We start from the raw sequence: 24,183 nt of genomic DNA, 5'->3' as shown, positions 1-24,183 counted from the left end.
AACCACAGAGGTCTGTTACCCACAGCATTCCTATTAGAAATTGTGAGATATGACCAAGAGCATAGATCTTTGAAGGATACAAGATTATCTACTCTTTATCTCAGGCAGATACAGTCGGGCCACCATGGTCTGACCAAGCATGTGTTAACCAAGGTAAACAGCATGGGGTCAAGTGAGACTAATGCATAGTTCCTACTAACAAAACAGTACTCTCTGGGTTACACTGGTCCACTGAAATTCCTCCTGGGGGGAAAGGGCAAGAGCCCCAGCCAGGAAGGAGGTTTTCCAGAGCTAGCCAAAGCAACTCTCTTAACTCATCCATCAAAATTAGATAAGAAAACCAAAAGGAACATGTATCTAAGTCAAGTGGAAGGAAGCCAGTCTCTAATTTCAAATGCACATTAAGTAAACATACTTAGTGAGGAATTCTGACTTGTGTTGGAGGCTGGCACTGTGTGCACAACTGAGGCTGTTGGAACCAAAGAAAACAAGTTCTGTGGCCAAGGTATTTATCTTACTGAGTAACAGTATTTCCGCCTAATCCCTCAAAACTCTCACAGTCGTCATGATGCTCCATGAATCATGCAGCAGCTTTTGCTGTCACATCACAGACAACAGACCACTCCAGATGCAAAGGATGTTTTGAGGTTCATTGTTTTAATTCATTAGAAAACATAACAGGACAATTTTCTTCTTAAGAAGGTACTCCAGACTTGCCCAATCCTTTTATTTAACTGATTTTCCAAAATGTTAATCTGAAAAGAGCATATTACATGGAGCCAGCATCTCCCTTATTCTTGCTGTAATCTAGGGCTGGCCTGGCAAAATTATCCTGGCACTATGTATCAGTGACTGAGAGAGAGCCTTCTGCTAGAATCTGGACATTTTATAGGAAAGCTTAAAAAGTGAAATCCTAAATATTTATCTGTTCTTTTCTTTTGATGAAATAAAAACTCACATTTTAAGGCAAGAAAAATTTAAACATGAAATTTTATAACCCACCACACGCCTTGTATGTGCAGACATCTTTGGTGAACTTTATGTACAATGCAAATACATCTTTCCCCTTAAAGATAAGAGACTGGTGCAGAACAGACTGGGTCAGATGACCTGGGGAGATACTGGGCCTCAACTAATGGAAATTCTTAGCTTAAATACTTACTTAGGACCTTATTAATGTTACTAGCTGTATTACTTGCAGTCTGCCTATTTTGCAAGATAACTGTTTCTTGTAGTACTACCATATGTGTGATGGAGCCTTCAATAAAATTAATGATGATTAGATGACTTGAAACAACTGACCAAATATATAGTCCTGTAAGATCAAAGATTGTAATAGTGTAACTTTGGACATGAGAAGCAACAAGAGCAAGCATTTCCTAGACCATAACAGACTAGAAAGACAGATGGTCCAGAGGCTTTTGACTATACTTAACAGGGCCAAGTCCAGTAATAGCACATTAAGTAGCCTATCAATGAAATCCTTGACTGACCTGGGAATGAGCATTCCTAGTGCCGTGAGACAAATTGATCATGAAATGCCTCCCAAACCTTGGTCAGAATTAAGACCAAAAGGGAGGGGATTGTAGAATAAAGAATGTTGCCCACCACCTAGTTCTACAAGAATCTCATTAGCCACTGCAGTCACTGACCTACAGTACACCCTGAAAGGAATTCAGGGCAAAAATCAGGATGAGACATTCTGTGCTCTGGAAAAACTGGCAGAATAGGCCTTCAGATAGTTAGATATTTTCAGGGGAAAATGTATGAATCCTGTTTCTTGCATCTGCCCATACTTAGAAAAGCACTATAACTATTAACTAAGATACCTGTTCCTTGCTATTAATAGTAACTTTCTACCAAGATGTGTTATTGATTGCACGGACCCCTTTGTCAAAATCATGTATCTACTAACCTCCCCGCTAACCTCCTCAGAACAGTCCTCAGAGCTGAGAGACCATCTCCCAGGTAACAATCTTCAGTTTGGCCTGAATAAAATTTTCCATTTCTTTCTCAGATTCACTATTGATTAATTTTTGTCAACATCCTCAACCCAGTATCTTGCTCTCAATACTTCTCTATCCACAACCATGGTTTAAAGAAAAAAGTGATAATAGAAAATGGAATTGAATCTTCTCTCAAGCAACTAGTACAGAACACACTTATTAACTGGATCCATCAACATGTTAATTTGTATAATTCATTTCCTACGATTCTCCCACAAATAAATGGAAATTATGCCTCTGCCTGCCCACTTCTTGCCTCCACTCACCCACCCAAAGGAGAAGCTGCTAATCTAATTAGTCAAAGCTCAATGTTCATCTGGCTGGTTTTCACTAGTAGGTAGATTATGATGCCTTCAACCTTCACTGGAACTTGGTTCCACGCCCTGGCTCCTGCAGGCAGTTAGTTAAGCCCAGGCAGTTTGGTGGGCCCCAAAGACGTGCCTGGATCTCGTAAGACTGAACCTTTTGTTCTAGGGCAGCTTCCTGGGGGTATTTTTATTAAAGTGGTATGATGATTTATTTATTTATTAAAATGGTATGATGATTTGCTATTGTTTCTTTGTATGTACTCTCCCTAAGAGCCTCCAAAAGACAGATCAGGAGACTGACATTCGCAGGTACTTGTTCATAGAACCCTCCCAACACCATTTAAACCTAACTCTAGCCTCTCCCACTGCGTTTCTCAAGGTGTGGCCCACCTACATTCTGATGGATGTGGGAGTACTTAAAAATGCAAATTCTTGAGTCCCACTCCATTCTATAAAATCAGAATCTTTGAGGCCGATGCACGTGAACATGCATTTTAATAAGCTCCCCCAGGTGATTGTTACGCAGGTGGTCCTGTGAGTTTCCAGGCAGCCTTTTGTAAAGTCCCACTGAAATGTTCCACCCTGGCCTCACCTGTGCCTTAGCAAATTAAGGGAAGAGGCTACACTTGGGCCAGAGCTTTCAACTGAAAACAGCAGCCTCTCCAACCTCACCCCTAGCAAAGGGCCAGAGAGGCGGCCCCTACAATTAGCCAGAGGCCCCCAAGAGTCCGCTAAGTCAAGATAGAGGGCTTTGAGGTTCAGCTGCTCCTCCACTGAACCTTGAGGAGTGGGGTTTTATTCTATTAAAGTTAACACTTTAAGCATTTCTTCTTCTTCCACAGACTTCATCTTGCACAGATATCCCTACTGGAAAAACATTCTTTTCCATTCAATCTCTGCTAATGTTCCCCTTTCCTCTCCTAGCTCAAAAACAGAACACAGAAGTTTTTCCATTTTAACCATTTATTAACCATCTCATTAATATACATTAGCTTTTGAAAACAACTAGGAGTAAGGACTCAGTAAAATTCAGCTCCTAAAAATTAATTAAATATTGATTTTTCAAACTTTCTTGTTAAGATTTATGGCCAGGGCTTCAATGAACTCTCTTGTGAGCAAAATCAGCGAGGGCAGTAACTCCTAGCTAAGTTCTAACTTAAGTAATTATGGGTTTTTTTCTCCCTCTCTCTAATTCCCCTTGTAATTTTAGCCATATAAACAGAATTAAGCCTGGACAAAGGAAATAGACTCCAGGAAAAAGTGTTTTCTGAAATGCTTTTTAGTTATTTAACTTGAAGGGATCTAATTTATTTTCATTTCATTTTGTATCCCAAAAGCCTGAACAGCATTTCTGCCAACCCATAAGTAGAATCTGGCAAAGGGAGGCCTTAAATTTTGGGGACTTGGCAAGAATTACTTCAATAATCAAACTGTGTGTTAATGAAATACATTATTTTGAAAGGTAAAATATCAAGGAAAGAGTTGTATTTTTGTTGCTTTTATCCCGGTTTGTGTGTGTGTGCATGTGTGTAGCAGTAAATATAATAGAAACTTCTTGTAAAAAAGTTTGTAAAATTTGTAAAATCTGAATCTCTAGATCCATAGGTTCTTATGTCATTCTTACAATCAGTTAGATGGGTAGATGATTAGATAGATAGATAGACTGACTTTAAAACGTATTTTTTCTTTTTAAAACAGCAACTGTTGCTTAGATTAATTTCATACTGCAAGCCATGCTTCCTGAAGGCATATGGTTCGGGGGTTGCCATAAAAAGCTGGATCTGGAGCCTTCCTTTAGAACAGAGCACTGGGTTTATGATTTAACTGTTTCTTGTTATCAGCAGTGTATCGTCTACTCCAGAACTCAGAGATGTAACCATGGCCTTTCACATTAGAAAACAATACCTAGTAAAACTGAGCTTGATGTTATGCCCACTCTACCCAAATACCTTGCTCTGTGCTTCTGTTCCCAAGCTCCTTTGGCCTGGGGAAGTTTACCCACGCCATCTGTCCACCCTGTTAGAGAACACACAGCTCTCTTGCATCCTAGCCATTCACCACTGTCGGCCGGGGGTTGGGGGGCGGTATTTAATTCAGGTTTGACATCCCAGCCAGTGCCTAGCACAGCGTCATACACAGAGCAGGTACTCAACAAATGCCTGCTGAATTGAGGAATGAATAAATCAACTGATAAACATATCAAATGCTAGGACTTGCTGTACAAGCTTGAACACGGATTTGAGGGAAATATATATATATATATATAAAAGCAGTGTAAGAGGATGGAGGTGGAATTTGCTTAAGTACCTACAGAGGGTTTTTTTTTCCCTTGCCCATTATGACTCACTACTGCTAACTGTGAAAATTTTAGGTAATAGTGACTCTAATATTCTGCCAGCTTTGCAGGCTTTCATTGTCAAGATGAGTTCTAAATGAGGCATAAGCTCCCAAAGCAGCCGAAAACTCTGCATTACATAGAGAGGGGGAGGGAGCACTGGTCAGTAGGATTCTGATTAAACCAGTTAGTGTCATCTCTGAAGAGCTCCCACCTGCTGGTCTAGTGACTCCGAAGCACACAAAAGCACAGGACTTTAACTGGGTAAAATGACCTCTGATTGCAAAGCAATTGTGAGGTCTGGAACTTTATCTTGTTCTTTCTAGAGGATGAGAAAATCTTCTAGCGAGCTTTAACAAGCAACTCTCTATTATTATACTCATCAAGCTGAATAATAATTATATGTCCATTTATCTACCTTCCCGACTAGTTTGTTAGCCACTTGAGGGCAGAGACTGTATTCCCAAGGCCTGTGCTCCTGGCACATAGTAGGTGCTCAGTAATACTTGGTTAATAACAATTCTACACTAGTCTTAACAAAGTACAGGCTCACGGAGCTGGGAGGAACCTTAGAAATAATTTGATACAATCTCTTCATTTTCAAGATCAGAACAGCCAGAGCCAAACAAGCAAAATAACTTGCCCAGGGTCACAACATTGAACTACATCACAGGATGCTTTTTTTAAAGAATTTTTTCCCTCTCAGCCCATAACTCATGGGAAAACTCCAAGAGGGGCTTGAAACAACACTTTCACGCCTCAAGAGCTTCTTCTAAGTTAACATGCCTTTTATAAGTTACAGAACATTAACCTAAAATACATATAAAATAGAATTTAGAGGCTTTCATGTGGTCAATTTATACTGGGGGGTGAAGCTCACAATTCTCAAATTGAACTCATAAATTTAACACCTCTCATTTTTCTCTAGGGCTTTTAAGGGCTTCTTATAGTCATAGTTAAGAGATCCACCTTCTTATTCTTCGTGTAAAACCAAACTATAAAATTAAAATTTCAGTATTTTAATTGTCTGTGTGAGTCCACCAAATTAATTTGCAGCAGCAAAATAAGACGAAATTATGTAAAGCACAGGGACCAATTTATCATCCCATTACTCATGATGAATTCAACAAGCTTTTACTTCCATGTCTAGGTGACAAACATTAAAATTCCTGGTTGTCTGACTGCATCATATGAGAAATGGGACTTTCTTTTACCCCTAAACTAGCCTTCTAAAATTCCAGAAATATATGCTCTCCCATGGATGAAAAACGGGCTTGGCCGCCAGCGAGGTTTGGGAGGGGAAGTGGGTTGCCAAGAGCGAGTGGGCCGAAGGGAGATCAAAAGACCCAGGGACCCCCAGTGCCATACCAGCTCCATAGTGCAGCCTCCTCAGCTGCAGCTTCACAGGCAGTCTGAGTTTCTAATTTACTAGCACCTCTCAGTTCAGGGCGAAGTTTCCCTCGGGCCTTGATTTTCTTTTCCGTCTCTCTTTCCCCAAGATCAGGCTACTTGAGAATGGAACCTCCTGATTAATGTGTCAAGAGCCATAGACTCTCCTTAAGGGAGGGTCTCTGCCTGCTCGGGTCGCCCGGGCAGGAGCTGCCACAATGTGTTAAGTCACTAATGAAGGCCAGTGCTCAGTAATGATTTAAAGTGCCTTAAGAACAGAGAGTCTTCGGATTCAGTAGCTTCTCTTCCTGCTGCCTGCAAAGCCTCCTTTACTCTCTGGCCTAACGCATCCCTGTCTGCCAAGCTTCTGTGGCAGAAAAGCGAAAAGGCAGACTTCTCCAAATACAAAATGGAATTTGAACCTCCAGATGATGGTTTTGGTTTGTGACACACTGGACTGCCTACTCATGGGCACGAATCTGTCGCTTCACATGGTTTTCCAAAACAATTTTCTAAAGTGGATCTTTAAAACACATCGGGATGAATCATTAAAACATCTCAGGGTGACGATACTCCTGGAAGGGATAAGATGCCGAAGCAGATGGAAGGCATCTATTATATGCCTCTAAGTGAGTGAATATATTTAAGCAGCTAGGCATCAGAAACTCTATCAAGTCCCTATCAGGAGGCACTGAGAAACTCCCCAGCCTTCTTTAAAAGGGAGTAATTAGTGGGACTTCCCTGGTGGTCCAATGGTTAAGAATCTGCCTTCCAATGCAGGGGACTCGGGTCCAACCCCTGGTTGGGGAACTAAGATCCCACATGCCATGGAGCAACTAAGCCCATGCGCCACAACTACAGAGCCCATGCACCACAACTAGAGAGAAGCCTGTGCACCGCAACTAAGATCCGACACAGCCAAAAATAAATAAATAAATAAAAATTTTAAGGGGGCAATTAGCGTCTTTTACAGAGTCTCCATACCCACTTGTGCCTGAAACACAACCTGAATGGTGCTGATGTATCTCAGGAACCTCAAGGCTTCTTCATCCAGGGACCGAGCAGGGCCTGCCCAAGGCTGGAGGTCTATATGCCACCGGGGACCCTGTAAGGAGAAAACATAGGTCAGTGTGTAAGGTATCAGGAGCTTGGGATGGGGGTGGGCAGGATGCAGAGCATCAGGGAGGCAAGACTACTAGCCGCCTGCAAAACAAACACAGCTGCACTCTGCGGCAGGGAGTTGGTTCAGAGCTGGTATAGGTAAGGCCACATCAATCACAGGGAGACAAATGAGGCCTGAGAAAGCCCAGCTACCAGATTAAGCAAGAGACTGCAAAAGCTAGAGGGGATGTCTGCCTCGAGCTTCTGATCAAAGGCAAACTCCACTCGACCCCGTCAGGCTCTCTCAGCTGCGACTTTGTATTACCCGGAGCCACTCCCTGTTGTGGAGAAAACCTCCCCTGCCTACTATGGTTTCCAAGGCTTAGCGCTTCAGAAATAGGTGCCTCCTAGGGGCCAGTTTTGTTGTCATGGTCCCATAATGCCTGAATCCTCAGGGCGCTTGGGCACCTTCCCCCCGAGCAAGCGGGGGGCGGCACCCAGAGTTCTAGACCTCAGTGCACCTGTCATCTGGACCATGCACCTGCCAACAGTCCCTGGAGCTGGCACTACCACGGCTGGCAAGGGTGGCCTTCTAGCACTGTGAGACAACCTCCAGCTTTCAGCTGAGGACACGAGGAGCTCCCAGGAGCAGGGGGATCAGAACCCTAAGCCCCCTTTTACAGCAAGGGTAGAGTGGATGAAGGGTTGGAGGAAAGTAGTGGTGATCTAGAAGAATAAAAAATGGGGACCCCTCCAATCAAAAGGAAGCACTAGTCATAAAATCCTTGCTAGAGCTCAAGTTCCCCGCCTACAGCTGTCACCACCTGGAAACCTCCGGAGGCTCACTGTGATCCCAAAGGCAGAGTACTGCCCAGAGTGTATGATGCGGAAGGGCAGGGGCCTGGGCAGGGAGAAGCCCCAGCAGCTGGCAGGGTGAACATCTAGCGTCAGGAAAGACTCTGGGGGTCTGGGCACGGGGTTCCTGCAGAGTGGTTAAGATGGGCCCCTAAACCCCATTTTAAGGTGAGGAAAGGGGCAGGGGAGGGTTCTGGGGACAAAATAAAGGGACTGTTCATGTACACACATTGTTCTCCAGTCAGGTATTGCAATGGTCTGAACATCTGTCTCCCACCCCAAATTCCTATGTTGAAATCCTAATGCCCAGTGTGATGATGTTAGGGGGTAGGACTTCGGGGGAGGTGCTTGTGTCATGAGGGTGGAGCCTTCATGAATGGAATTAGTGCTGTTTTAAAAGAGACTCCTCATAGCTCCCTAGGCCCTAACACCATGTGAGGACACAGAGAGAAGTCAGCCATCTGCAGCCCAGAAGAGGGCCCTCACCAGAACCCAACCACGCTGGCACACCAATCTTGAACGTCCAGCCTCCAGAACTGTGAGCAATAAATTTCTGTTGTTTGTAAGCCAGCCAGTCTGTGGTATTTTGTTATGGCAGCCAGAATAGCCTAAGACAGGTATTATGGCAAGAACTGTCCGTCACCCACAAAGAAATATCGAAACAGGCTAGCCCTGAGGCACTTTAGTACATTTATGGTTTTTTTGCCCCTAAATGGGGTGGCCTAGGTTACTTGAGGTTAAACGGAAAGCAAGGAAGAGCGGGGGGCAAGCAGGTTAGTCAGTGTGGAGCCAAGTGTGTGGGCTTGGGGAAGAAGAGTACACTCTGGCATGAGGGTCAGAGATAAATGCAGACACTTTGTTAGTGGTAAGGCATTATTCCAGGTTAGGCATTATGAGACTCATATCACTGCACCAAGTCCCGAGAACCCACAGTCTTATTGGCTAGTCAGGTCTGCACTGCCTTACAGTGGCGGAGACCCCTGCAGTCCTCTGGACTGAAAAAACCCTCACTGATTTCCCGCAGGCTGTCTTTTCCTCAGGAATCCTTAAGGCAGGGACAGTTTCATGGGCATGCAACCTGCACAGTCTTAGAAGGGCCTGTGTTTGGCTCAGTGCTGACACCCTTAATAATTTTTTAACAAGAGCCTCCACATTCTTATTCTGTGCTGAGCCCTGCAAATTATGTAGTCAGTCTGCCCTGAGGGGCACCTTTTTTTGGGAAACAGGCTTTTCATATAGCTGTTCCTGTTCTGTGAAGGTTGAGTAGGCAAAGATACTCCAGTCAGAGAGGCTGAGAACATTAAGTAATGTATCTTCCCAGTTAATGGCTCCCACCCCCTATTTCTTTGTTCCTTCTCTAAATTAGCTGTTGACTAGCATTCAGTCAAACAATACTTATTGAGCATCAGCCACTCTGTGCCAGGCACTGGTCGGCACACGTGGGAACAACACCTGCAGGCTCCTGGGAGGTGCTCACAGTCTGGTGGGGGAGACAGATACATACAAGATAAGTTTGACAGGGAAATGCTGAAACGTTAGGGAAAGTCATTCTTTCTGGGAAATTACTTAATTATGAAATCATAAATTATAGACACACTTTAGTACAAACACCTCTTAGTTTTGCTTGGTCACACTCCTTTTGCGTCTAATGACAAAGAGTGTCTTCCCAGGTTGCCGCTGCTGTCAGCACAGCAACACAATGCTGCATGCAAGCTTGTCCAGCCCTGGGGTTTAAAACTCCCCACATGATTGTCGTGGAACCCTGACAAGTACCCTGGCACCTGGCCCAGGAGCGTCTTGATGAAAATGATAAAGTTCCCACATTATGGTTTTCCTCTAAATCAGGGATCTGTAAACTTTTTCTATAAGAGGTCAAAGAGCAAATATTTTAGGCTTTGCAGGCCATACAGTTTCTGTTGCAATTCCTCACCGCCTGTTGTAGCTCAAAGACAGTAAGTAAACAAATGGTCAGGACTGTGTTCCAATAAAACTCCATTTACAAAAACAGCCAGCAGGCTGGATTGGGCCTGCAAGGCTGTAGTTTGCTGACCCCTGCTCTACTTGATTCTAATTTGGTTGTAGACCAGCCTAGAGGAGAGTGTTTACTTGAAATAATGCAAGAGACACAGATTATGATAACTAGGTTACAAACAACTTTGTCATCTGGGTGACTGGGGAAATATCGGCCAGGTCCCAGCAGGATACAGTGGGAAGAATTTAATAGACAGACTATTTATAATACGAAGGTGTAGGCAGAGTTTAGGAAACAAATAAGGAGTAATGCAATACCTGTGGCTGGTAGCACCAGGGAGCCCTTACAAACCCTGAGCCTGAAGGAGCAAGGAGGGGGAGGAATTTGTGGAACCCAGAGAGGGAAACTGCACGGAGAAGGTGTTGCATAGAAGAACACAGCCAATCCCATCACATCCAGCCCTATTACATACCCACCCTAACTGTCAAATCGAAGGGGAAGCTAGAGAAGAGGGAGGCTGTGGTGGGCCCACAGGTCAGCCTAGGGGGTGCAGAGCAGGAGGAGCAGGATGGAGAGTGGCTCTAGACAGGCAAGTGGAAGGCCTCCTGCACAGCATCTCTGGAAAGAGGCACTGAGACTTGACCAGGGAGTCATTCATTCATTCAGTGGCCATTTGTGCCTCGTGCCAGGCTCTGGGTTACAATTTAATATAGGACAGAGCTGTGTACACCAATAAATGCAATGAAGTTCTGCAAGAGCTCTGACTGAAATCTCTACAGGGTACAATGGGGTCACGGAGAGAAGTACCCAAGTACCTCTCCAAAATAAATGCTAGAGAATCCAAATGTAGATTATAGGAAGCAGTCTCCAATGTGAGAAGTCCAAAACTCTCATTAAAGAGACAACTTAAAAACAGTAGAAGCACTTAACCTGGGCTAACACACGAAAGTAACGTCACAGATCAATAACAGTGAATCCATACGGTGACTCAACATGACAAAACTATATAATTATCTTAAGAATCCACAAGCAGTATCCATCTTGCTATCTGATATTTCAGTTTCACTGAGCATTGACCACGACAAAGCTAAATGCGACAGCTGGAATGGTGAATAACATAAGTTGAGGGGCCTCAGGTGGGGATATAATAGAAATATACAGCAGACAGATGCCCTCAGAAGTGCTCTGGCTTAATGCTTTGGTTGAGCTGTTTAAAATACATTTCACATAAAGTAATGTTCTCATCGGCATCAGTGTGACAGCAGTTTGTGATTATTTCCCCAAGGAAACCACTAGCTTTTATCATCTCTTTCAATTATCACTTGTCTTAATTCTCTAGTGCACACATCAATATTTGCCCTTCAAAGATCCCACAAACACAATTCTCTGAGCACCTTAAAATACCCATGGTTGGTGTTTACTAGTACAAGGCAAAAAAACCCATCTTTTTCTTTTAAAAAGATTTTATCATTATGATTTTACCCTCAAACAGTTCCCTAAAATGCCAGCGTCCACTATTAGCCATGTGCTCCAAATATCAAGTGGCCAGGGCAAGGCTACCCCCCTCACTCCCAGGAGGTGGGAAGGTAGATTCCCAGTCCCTTTTGTCACCCCCACTTCCTCTTCAGGTGGGTAAAGGAGCAGCTTAAGCAGAAGGTGGTGGAGGTACAGTCACTGGGGTCATTGGGGGCTGGTCTGTCTGTCCCTGGCAGGCTTGAGCTGAAACGTCAAATGGAGCATACACAATGCGTTGCCACAGAGAAGCGGCCAGGCTCCTGAGCCCCTGCAGGGGCGGTGGGCAGGGTCGGGGGGCATTGTCCAATTCCTTTGCAATCTGTGGCCCGGCCCCCTACCTAAACCACCAGGCCAGTCGTTCAAAGGAGCCCCTCCCACAACAAAGACAGCCATCCCAGAAAAGGCAGGGTCCCAGGTTTCTGAGGAAAGGCAGCAGCCCCCACCCCTTTTCGTCTGTGAAGGATTCATCCTGCACTTCCTCCAGGAAACATGCGTTGCAAAGTGAACTGGTTTCTAACCAGGGGAAATGTTTTGATTATACAGAAAAAAATTCCAAAAATTAACACTAAGCAAAGGATTCTATACACAACTAACTCATGTTGTTTGGGGGTTATTTTGCAGACATCTGAGCATCTCTTCCCAAAGGGTAAAAAGTGATCGCTGAGTCAGCCCAAGTTGGTGCACAGAGATGATGGATCTGGCTCTAAAGACCGCAGCAAGCACAGCCGTGCGGCTTCCACATATTTTTATAATTTATGACTTCAGCATCAAATTTGTTTCTTGAAAAAAGAAAATGATTCTTTCAAGCCAGAGAAACTGAATTCCAAGATTTTACTAATAAAAGATAATGCAAAAAATAAAGCAATCTTTTAAAATACTCTTTTGCCTACCAGCCTATATGTATGCATATAATAGAAATATATTAACTCAAGACCATAAGCCCCAAGCAAAACTGGTGGCATTAAAAAATATGTATATATATATGTACACATATATATACACACACATATAAAAGCAGAGCCACCCATGACCTGAAAAGAGAATCATCGGTTCTGCCTTGTGCAAAAGCTTTCTTTGCCTTGAAATTTGGAACAACAGCTTCCTTCTTCAGAGGCCGTTTTCCCCACACCCATGAATGACCTCATGCAGGCCACACAGAAATTGTCCAATTAGCAACAGTTCCACCATCAGTTGTACAAGCAAGTTTTGTACATGCATGTTTTTTACTTTCTTTTAAAATAAGAACCAAAGAAGAAGTCTAATGGTCCCACTCCTCTGTGTTTCAATGCTACAGTTCTTTGGGGATGAAATTGTATGATAAGTGATTTAAATAATCAGTTTCTTTATTGTGATGGATAATTGGTAGAGTGTCTGGGATATTTTTACGATGTTTCAATACTCTCAAATGCGCATTCCCACAGCTACTAAGCTCTTGAATGGTTTTAGAACCAGCAATTTTCTGCTGGGAGAGACGGCTAACAACTGATTTTCTGTGCTGTGGTTGTGCCTGTGGAAAAGAACAAGGTTGTGAGTCCTTGACTCAAACTAAACAATACGCTGAGCCTGTGTGATGAGTTGATTTTGGGAAGCCTAAGCTTTCTAGAAAAAAAAACAAACTCAAAACAAGCAAAATCTATTTATTTGGCAATTCTGCTGCAATTCTGTGCTAATTAAGAGCATCTGTCAGTAGGCAGGAAACAATGATTGAAGGAAATTGTTTGCTCCTTTTTAGAAGAAGAAGGGGGGCTGTGGGAGTTGCTGGGGGAGGCGGAGGCACAAAATGGTACCTGGGCATAGCATGAATCTAGGTAAGCACCACCACTGTCTTTCTGGAATGCCCTGAGATAACCATAGTTTCTAGGACTTCGCTCGAGTGGGATTAGGGGCTCCCAGAGTCTGTGGGTGGCAGCTCACATGTCTCTCCCCACCAGTCTCATGTAACAGGACTTTCTCTCAGAATCAGTCCTGCTTTGGAAAGAGCAGGGGTCAGTTACACACTTTATGGTAACATTTAAAATTCAGGTACCCCATGCAAAAATTTCATTAAAAAAAAATATCTCAGTTTCAGTTCTGGGTAACATGGATAAGCACGTCCGCACCCTGTGTCTGGCACCGAATACGGCAATAAAACCTGGACAGAATGCAGAGGGCAGCCATCTGAGGAATCTGAAAAGTAAATACTGGCAGGCAGATTGAAGGCCAGAACTCAAAAGTACCAGGAACCAGCAGTGAGGTCACCACTGTTTTTCTCCTGGTATCCCCCTCAAGCCCCGACTCAGGCAGCCGCACACTGGATGTGGACATCATTGCAGACCGAGAGCTCCCGGAGAAGCCCTCAAGGGCTCAAGGAGGGAAGGGGTCTCCTAATGCTCAGAGAAAGCAGGGGGCTTCCCCATTTCCCTCTCTCCTTGCATTTCTTTTCCTTCATTCTAGCATCCCAACTCCCAGGCAATCCCACTGCAGTGGTGGAAGCCACAGCAGGAGTCCGTAAGCACCTAAAACTCTGAGGAAAGGGAAGTTTCTTCTCTGATCTGAGGTTGTGGCCCCAAACCCTGCTGAGTATTTTCTCTCTTCTCGGGCAGCTTGGCCTTGGACTTGGACATAGTCATGGGAAGGGTGCCATAAAACACAAGCAGAGCAAAGAGTAACTAAAGTCTAGCCTTTCTAGCCAGAGGTTCAGAAATGCAGGGAGCTAGATAATACAGTCAACTCTCGGTATCTGTGGACACAGAACACTGAGGATACTGAGGGCCGAATGTACTATGCCATTGTATAAGAGACTTGAGCATCCACAGATTTTGGTATCAGTGCACGTGCTAGAAACAATCCCCTCCCCACCCCAGATACCTAGATACTTGCATCTGCACGTGCATCTGAACCATTAGCGTATCAAAAACTTTGAGAACCAAGCTAACAGACAGACTTCCACCAGGTGCCAGACTGGCCCCTGGTGTCATGCATGTGGGACAGATCTGAAGAACACTACAAAGATTTTGAAAACAGAACTGATACTGAAACCATAATCCATAGAAGGCTGGCTGGAACTTAAGACCTGAACCCAACCAGGTCAAGTGCCTATAAAAACAAATATATGGACATTATCTATAGTATTTAAACGTGACTCAAGAGTCTCACGATATTACATACAAAATACCCAGGATATAACCCCAAACTACTCAGCATATGAAGAATCAGGAAAATCCCAATTGGTATGGGGAAAAGACAATCAACATATGCCAATGACATGACACAGATACTGGAATTATTTGACAAAAACTTAAAAGCAACTATTACAGAAATACTCCAAGAAGTCATAGTGTACACTCTTGAAACCAACAGAAACATAGAAAGTCTCAGCAAAGAAATAGGATATATAAAGAGCCAAATGGACATTTCAGACCTGAAAAATACAATAAACAAAATAAAAATCTCAGTAGATGGACTCAATAGCAGAATGAATATAACACAAAAAAGAGTCAGTGAACTTGAAGACAGATCAATAGAGAGTATCAATAGAGAGTATCCAATCTGAACAACAGAAAGAAAACATTATTTGAAAAAGAAATGAGGGCCCCCCTGGTGGCACAGTGGTTAAGAATCCACCTGCCAACGCAGGGGACATGGGTTCGAGCCCTGGTCCGGGAAGATCCCACATGCCACACCGCAACTAAGCCCGTGCGCCACAACTACTGAGCCTGTGCTCTAGAGCCCGCGCACCACAACTCTTGAAGCCAGTGCGCCTACAGCCCATGCTCCACAACAAGAGAAGACACCGCAATGAGAAGCCTGCGCACCGCAAGGAAGAGTAGCCCCCGCTCACCACAACTAGAGAAAGCCCGCACGCAGCAATGAAGACCCAATGCAGCCAAAAACAAAATAAATAAATAAATTTATTTTTTAAAAAAATGAAAAGAGCCTCAGGGACCTGTGGACAATATCAAGAGGTCTAACACTCAGTTACTGGAATCCAAGAGGAGGAAGAGAAAGAATGCAGTGCAGAAAAAAATATTTAAAGGTATAATGGCTAAAAGATTCTCATATTTGACATTAGACATAAACCTAAAGATTCAAGAAGCTCAGCAAACCCCTAACAGAAAGACACAAAGAAATCTATGCCCATACACATCTTAATCAAACTGCTGAAAACTAAAGACAGTGACAACAACAAAAAGCTCAGTCTCTTTAATCTTGTGATAGACTTAATAGTGGGCCAGGGTCCAAATGGCTAGATGGGAAAGGCAGAGCCAGCCGAGCTCAAAAGGGCTTCTTACCCTGAGGTCCCCTCCCTGTCAAGGCCCAGTCCCACCTCCCCAAGTCCATCTGCTAAATGTCTTTGGCAGCAGAAAGCACACATACTGAAACCCAAATCCAGAGCACATTGTGAATCCCTTCCCCATCAATCTGCCGCCTCTGCAACATTACACAGAGCGTAGGCTGGGAGGCAAGGGAACCAGAAATCAAATCAACTCTGACAAGAAAAAATGCACTATCATTCAAGCAGATAACTTTTAGGAAGAAATTTTTTAAATAAAATAAAAAATAAAAGGACAAGGAGGAATAAATGCTCAGCTCTAGATTTATTCTCTAAGTTATCCTGGTAAGTTGGAAAGAAATGCCAAACTAATTTGAGTTGGGTTTTGTTCTTAAACTGACATCTTTAAATTCACTGTGTTTTCTGTGTGTGGCAAAACAGTTCAAGTCTGGGTGAGATTGAAACACACAAAGGGATGGTGAAGAGAATAAAATATATAATGTATTTTAGGTTTTTATCATTGACAACAGAAAGAGAAGCCAAATTCCTGGAGTAGATGCAGAGGTTTTCATTCATTTTCATGATATAGAAACTACATAACATCTGCATACACAGTAGGCACTCAAATGTCAAATCATGGATCTCAGTAGGGTTACACATCAACCATGAAAGGAAGGGAGGAGTTTCATTTGTCTTATGAAAGTAAGATTATACAAGACTGTTTGCCTAAGAAAGCAAAAAGGAATGTAGAAACAGCATTTATCACATTTTTAAGGATTCTCTCTCTCTCTCTCTCTCTCTCTCTGGCACACACACACCCCTCCACATACATGCACACTGTATTCAAAACATATAAGTTACCCAGACTTGGGACTCAGAATCTTAGAAGCTTAATATCATCTGAATCAACATCAATCTGTTATGAGGTCATGGATTTACTTCAGTTTGAAAACTCCAGCCAGTTAGTATCCCCCAAGTTATTTACCAGTTCCCAAAACATTACCCTCTCAAAATGGAAGGTCTGCAGGACCCCTATAAACCCACTTCAAGGATTCTTTTTTTTTCTTTTTAACATCTTTATTGGAGTATAATTGCTTTACATTGGTGTGTTATTTCAAGGATTCTTGAATCCTGAGAAGCTGCCAAAGCCAAAGGAGACATGGAGTTAGCAGAGGGCAGGGAGAACAGGAAAACCACCAGGAGGGAGGGAGAGGAACAGAGAAGGGAAACAAGAAAATGGGGGGCATGAGAGGAAAAGGGGTTGCTCCCCCAATACCTGCTCAGCAATCTCCATCCTCCCCACAAGTTCACCTGGGACCCAGGGTTGTACAATAAGTGGTACCCAGGACTCTTTGGTGGCTCTCATGAGCCACATGAGTCCTCAAACCTCATGCCAAACCACAAGTCCCCCCATGGGTTCCCGCTCAGTGTGATCCTGAGGCTGCCAGTCACGTCCATGCAGATGCCTCCTCAGCCTCTCAGCCTCCGAACCTCTAAAGAGGCTCTGTGGCACAATGTTGAGCAGAAAGCCTGTCGGTGGCAAGGCTCAGTGCTGCTGAGCAGTTTCACAGGGAAAGTGTTTCAGTTCTACAGTCTAAACAAGACATGATTTTTATTACCAAAAAGAATTAAAATGCATCACCCAGCATCACCAAGTGCAGGGAGATGGGGATCATGGCAAAAAGAATGCATCCCAGAGGCCACATCTGAGATGCAGAGCTGCAGCATCCAATAGCCACCCCGCAGGCTGACAGGGGGAACAGCAGCTGCATGTGGCACAATGCATAGATGGGACACAAAGCCATCCCTGGAAATCAACCAGAGACACTGGATGATGCTTGGGTAGACTCCTTTGAAAAAGGACGTAGCAAGCAAGACAAGGTGCTCTGCCGTGAGCAGGACAGCCGAGGGTGGGTGGGACAGAAAGGAAAATGGGGTTCAGGACCCCAGAAAAACCACACACCACGGTTCAAGGGTATCATCAGTTTCCTGATGAGGCTGTCATATCCCACTGACGATAAGCCATCGGTTGCACACAGCTATTTATGTATGTATATTTGTACGTGTGTATGTATGCATATATGTGTTTCTCAGTTTTAAGTGTCTGTTCATTCATTATTAACTGTCACCTTTATATTGTCCATATATATTGTCCATATTGCCACTCTCTGGCCCTTTTGATTATGATATAGTATCTGGTAGCCTAAGTGAATCCTACTGACAATTAGAGATAAGACTCTGGTTCTGGGACATTCCTCACATGAGTCTCTATTTATAGAACATTTTTCTGTCTGAGTGCACTGTAAGTTATAGTGTCTGACAAGTAGAAGCAGCCCAATAAATGTTTCTTTTTCATCTGTGGGAGGCTGCCAGCAGTGTAAAACAAGGCAGAGAGAGAGCTGGCTGGACAACTCTGGAACCAAAAGCACTTTAAGCTTCAAACCTAAATGGAAGCTTATCATTAACTGGCCCTTTTCAGGAACACGAAGAATTGCCGAAGGAAGCAGACCTTTTCGGAGGTCAATTATTACCGGGTTTGTAACTGTGAACTGAGAGTTCTTTGGTGAAAGAGAAAGGGACTCTCAAAGGTTAGAAGTGAAGCTGCCAAAGTGTCATCTGACCTTGGCCCAGTCCCCTTTCCCCATCTCAAACTGGAAATAACAGAGTAAAGGGGACAGATTGTGAAAATAAATACAGCAGATCTAAACTGATGAAAAATGCTGACCATATTTCTTAATGGTACGAGAAAGGAGCACTAACACTCCTTGCATTAAAGAAAAACAAGCAGACTTCCATCCATAGGAAGAGCTTTAAAAATAAACAAGTTATAGAATTCAGAAGACAGAAACTATTTCTAGCCTTAAATTTTATTTGTTTCATACTAATAGAGAATCACTGCATTCTAAAAGACCTAAAGAGTGATCTAGACCAACTCCTTTATATTATAATTGAAGAAAAGGAAGCTTAGAGACGTGAAGTGACATACAAGTCACATAGGCAGGAGGAGGAGGGCTGTGACTTGGACCCATACCTCTAGGCTGCTAGTCCCATCGTTGTTCTAATACACCATGCTGCCTTCATCCCAGGTCCAAGAGTTTTATCTTCCCCATATCTAGTTTTACTGTTAAGACAGACATTTTGGGCTTCCTTGGTGGTGCAGTGGTTGAGAGTCCGCCTGCCGATGCAGGGGACACGGGTTCGTGCCCTGGTCCAGGAAGATCCCACATGCCGCGGAGCGGCTGGGCCCGTGAGCCATGGCCGCTGAGCCTGCGCGTCCAGAGCCTGTGCTCCACAACGGGAGAAGCCACAACAGTGAGAGGCCCGCGTACCGCAAAAAAAAAAAAAAAAAAGATAGACATTTTATGCCCAATAGCAACTTAGAAGGGATTCCCAGGTGAAAACCACAATGGCTGTCTTGCACTTACACACTCATTGATGCAAGGGGTAACAAACTTATGAAATTCTTCATCCATAAGATGTGGAATATACTAAAAAATTCACCAGTGGCTCTGAAAATGTCACGGACGATGAATCCTCAGTGAGTTAAAAAGGAGGATTAGAAAAGATTCAGGCCTCTCTGATGAATGGCAATGGTATATCTAAGTTGAGGCAAGGGCATCTTGAGTCCCTGAATGACAGCAGGTGAGATCTTGCCTCTCACCTCCCTCCCCAACCCACACTGGGAACATAGCATGAGTGATAAATATTTCTTCTTTTAACCTACTGAAATTTTGATGATGTTTGTTACTGCAGTATAACCTAGCCTATTCTGACTGATACAGGTCCCTAAAAGGCACTGGGTAAAAGATGGTTATCATTATTATAAATGCATCCCCACAGAACCTTCCCAAAGCCATGCCGTCAAGGGCTGAATGGTAGGCTAGAATGGATGATTGGTCTTAGGGAGATTCTCCCATAAGGAAAAAAAGGAAGTGTAACCAATGACAATGCATTTTCAAGACAAGACTCAGGGAAGTTAGGAAGTGCTCAGATAAAGACCATAAGGACACTGATTACAAAACAGATCCTACTCTCTGGTCTGTTTCCTAAAAGCATTTTGCCCCTAACATGCCAGGCCAGGCCTTTTCCCTCCTACCCAGAATTCTCTCCCTTATTCCCTAGTCAGTTCAAATTCCACTTATTCTTCTGGATCCAGTTTTAGGCCCACATACTTCCCCCAAATTTCCTAATCACTCAAGCCTCTACTATACACAAAATAAACTATGCAAAGCTGGATACTTCAGCTTGTACTTCTCATTTATACTAAATCAGATGTTTGCTATAATTTGTTTCAAGTGTGTCAATCTTGTTTCTCAAACCACACTACAAGCCTTGTGAGGACACCATGTGTTTTATTTCTTTTGCAGTCCCCCAGAGATATTATTCCAAGGGACATTTTTACATTGATTTAAATGCCACGGAGGAAAGAACATGATAGCATTCTTAGGATTAAGGACAATTTTTTTATTACTTTTGAAGAAAGTAGGGAAATTCACTAGCTGGGCTTTATAGTAATATCTTAATCTAGCTAAATATAAATACTATTTATTGAGGTGGAAATAAATTATTATCAACCTTAAATGTCTTTGATTCAAATTAAAATAAAAACAGAGATGACAAGAAGTTTAGCAGGAATTCTGACAGAAACTTTAAGAAAGCATTGTTGAAAAAAAAAGAAAGAAAGCACTGTTGAGAATTTAAGCCATTTCATTCAAAATTAACATTTGTTTTGGTACATATATACAATGGAATATTACTCAGCCATAAAAAGAATGAGATAATGCCATTTGCAGCAACATGGATGGACCTAGAGATTATCATACTAAGTGAAATAAGTCAGACAAAGACAAATATATGATATCACTTATATGTGGACTCTAAAAAAATGATACAAATGAACTAACTTATAAAACAGAAATAGAGTCACAGATGTAGAAAACAAACTTATGGTTAACAGGGGGTAAGGCGGGGAGGGATAAATTGGGAGACTGGGATTGATATATACCCACTACTATATATAAAATAGATAAATAGGGCTTCCGTGGTGGCGCAGTGGTTGAGAGTCCGTCTGCCGATGCAGGGGACGCGGGTTCGTGCCCCGGTCTGGGAAGATCCCACATGCTGCAGAGCAGCTAGGCCCATGAGCCATGGCCGCTGAGTCTGCGCGTCCGGAGCCTGTGCTCCGCAACGGAAGAGGCCACAGCAGTGAGAGGCCCACGTACCGCAAAAAAATAAAATAAAATAGATAACTAATAAGGACCTGCTCTATAGCACAGGGAATTCTACTCGATACTCGGTAATGGCCTATATGGGAAAAGAATCTAAAAAAGAGTGGATATATGTATATGTATACATGATTCACGTTGCTGTACACCTGGAACTAACACAACATTATAAATCAGCTATACTCCAATAAAAATTTTAAAAAATATTCAGAGATCCTGCAGATTATGGGGAGGCTCCTGATGTCGTGGGTTAAAGAAGTAATTTTTCATCTCTGGAGACTTGGGTTCAAACCTCACTGAACCCACAAGAGAAAACAGGTTTTGTGACCTCAGTCCATCCCACAATTTGTCACCATCCAGCAGAAGCAAAATCCTTCCTGAAAGCCATTAATCAAAGAAAGTGGAGTCATCAGAGCTTAGGATTTATGGGATGTGGGGAAGCTAAGAGGCTACAGGTGACACTGTCAGCCTAGTTAGAAATGGGATCTAGGACACAGGCTCAAAGGTGGATTAAAGGTACAGATGATAACATTGCCTATACCTTCACTTCCCCCTCCTCCACCTCTGGCAACCATCCATCTACATTGTATCTCTGGAGCTTTACCCATTCTGGACATTTCACATAAATGGAATCATACAATGTAAAAAAAAAAAAAATTCTGTTAAATCAAAAGAAAAAATTTAGAGATTCTGAAGGTAAAAAAAATTAACAATTGTTTTGATAGAAGGGTAAGCTGGGACAAAGTGAGAGAGTGGCATTGACATATATACACTACCAAATGTGAAATAGCTAGCTAGTGGGAAGTAACTGCATAGCACAGGGAGATCAGCTGGGTAGGTGCTTTGTGACCACCTAGGGGGGTGGGATAGGGAGGGTGGGAAGGAGACGCAAGAGGGAGGGGATATAAAAAAAATTTTTTTAATTAACATTTGTTTTGATAGATTAAAAGGTTAATTAATATTTATATACTGGTTATAAAATTTAAGTTAAATCTGTACATATTCTATATCTTGAAATCACAGTTAGCTTTTATCCAAATCTATTTGTTAACAAGAGCACAGAGCTTTTCTATAAAATTGAATGTTTTTTTCATAATTCTAAAGATTGTTGGCATGTAACCTTGAAACTATAAATATTTGTTATTGTAAATTTTGTTAAATGCAGAAAAATTAAATGCTCAGGTAAAGGTGAAAACTATGTTTGCCATGGGAGGTTGATTCCACAGAGCCTGTAGAGATTGACCTTCTGCTCATAACTGCCCTGATCTAGTTCTAATCATTCAATCTGTACAACAATGCTGTGTAGATCCTCTTCTTTTAAATTTATTTATTTATTTATTTATTTTTGGCTGCGTTGGGTCTTTGTTGCTGAGGGTGGGCTTCCTCTAGTTGCGGCGAGAGGGGGCTACTCTTTGTTGTATTTACTCTACCTGTGTACTCCTGCTGCTACCAGTTTAGTCATATTTTTACCAGGAGTCATTTGATTTGTTCCCAAACCAGTTTATATCAGTTGTACAAGTTACTGAAATTATATAATTTAATTAAAATTTAGGTAAAATGATGAAATTGTGCACAGAAAGAAAACGGGTTCTCTTTTCTATAAAAACCAAGTCGAGAAAAGCTAGGTGCTCTTTTTAAATACTGTTGCGGGTTAGGCATGGGTGAAGTAACTGTAAAAGAGAATAACAAAATCACTAAAATCTAGAGATGTTCTGCACTCAGATTGCTTCACAAGTGTCAAATTCTTGCTCTACTTTAAAGAAACCAAAACTGAAAACGGTGGGTTATGCAGTTCATGGGTTTTTGCAAGAGACCAGAACTCCAGCAGGGGCTCATACTCAGAACAAAAGACTGGCAAAAGAATGCACTTGCATATGTTTTAAGTTAAAATAGGCTGCGTGTATACTTTTGGGGATTCTCTATTTTAACCACCTTCTATGTAACTAACCAATTACTGTGAATTGGTGACTATGGATATGGGCCCACTTGCTAATTATACCGTTTTAGAGATTCCATAAGTGCATAGTTAGAGAGTGCAACGTTACCAATTAGCTTAGATGCTGGACTAACGATGGTGAATAGCTAGAGAAATATAAACATAAAGCAGGACTGTAAACAAGGCAGAAGACTGGAAGAGATGACCCATAACAAAATAAACATAAGCTTCTCAAGAGGCTATGAATTTTTCTGCCTTAAAAATTTTTTTTAGCATTCAATATTTTAACAGCATGGAACACGCACTTATTTGCAAATGAAAAAACATAAAAAGCAATACCAGGGAGGAACCATTGGCTGCTATTCTGAAAACAAAACATGGCTCTTCTTCAAGGTGTAGCCTGAGACTCCGGAGAGCAGAAGAGGCCATCAGTAGGATTGGTAATACCTCTCAGCACCATATCTCAACACCAGGCCTCACCTGGGCTGGTCCCGACTCTACAGGCTGTTAACCAGGACTCCGAGTTCCACCTTCTGAGGAAGCTCAGCCCAGCCAGCAGTGAGATGATTCCAGCAGACAAAAGCCCATCACACGGGGGCACCCCTCAGTTAGAGATGAACACTAGTTGTTGAAACATTTATCCCAACTTTAGGAATCAACCGTCCCAACCATAATGGAACCTGTCTTAACCCAGCACTCATGCCTCCCTCAGGGAGGAGGTCTGGGGTATGGGAGGCTGAGGTATTTGTATTCTGAAAACACCATGAATGATTCTGATCCACTCTCAAAAGAAGAATTTTTGTGAGGCCCATGAACCCCCTGAAATCAACTGTAAACAAATGTGTATGCAAACAGATGTTCAGTATTCTGAAACGCTTATCCATAGCTTTCATCTAATTGTTTTCATCAAATTTTCGTAACTCAAAAATTGTGAAGACTCATTGTTCTGAACTCGATTCTAGTCTTCACCTCACTAGTTGTCTACACAATCCTGAGGAAATCTGAGAAGCAGCTGAAGACAAGCATTCCCTGTACAGAGCCTTCCTGTTATATTTCTCTTTTTTGCTCTAATTTTTTTTCCTCCAAACTCCAATCTGTTCCTATTTCTTCACTTCTATTTTTAAATTGAAATTTTTTGGCTTCAAAATAACTATAATCTAAGAACTCCTCCAATAAAAGACACAGAAAATTAAATTTCCAATTTCCCTTACTCCACTTCTCCCACTCTTTTTTTTTTTTTGCGGTACGCAGGCCTCTCACTGTTGTGGCCTCTCCCGTTGTGGAGCACA

At 42.7% G+C, this 24,183-nt stretch overlaps 1 protein-coding gene across 1 annotated transcript in view; it reads right to left on the bottom strand.

Moving 5' to 3' along the window:
- Positions 1-24,183, bottom strand: part of METTL24 (methyltransferase like 24) — a gene marked incomplete at its 5' end in the record, with an annotated part of 110,061 nt that overhangs the window by 68,615 nt on the left and 17,263 nt on the right. The window contains one exon of the mRNA XM_082856081.1: positions 7,045-7,143. Coding sequence (XP_082712207.1) covers positions 7,045-7,143 — 99 coding nt within the window. The remainder of the gene's footprint in view (positions 1-7,044; positions 7,144-24,183) is intronic.

The sequence above is a fragment of the Leucopleurus acutus genome (assembly GCF_964270905.1).
Source record: "Leucopleurus acutus genome assembly, chromosome: 15".
Taxonomy (NCBI): Eukaryota; Metazoa; Chordata; class Mammalia; order Artiodactyla; family Delphinidae; genus Leucopleurus; species Leucopleurus acutus.
This window is presented reverse-complemented; position numbering and strand designations above follow the sequence as displayed.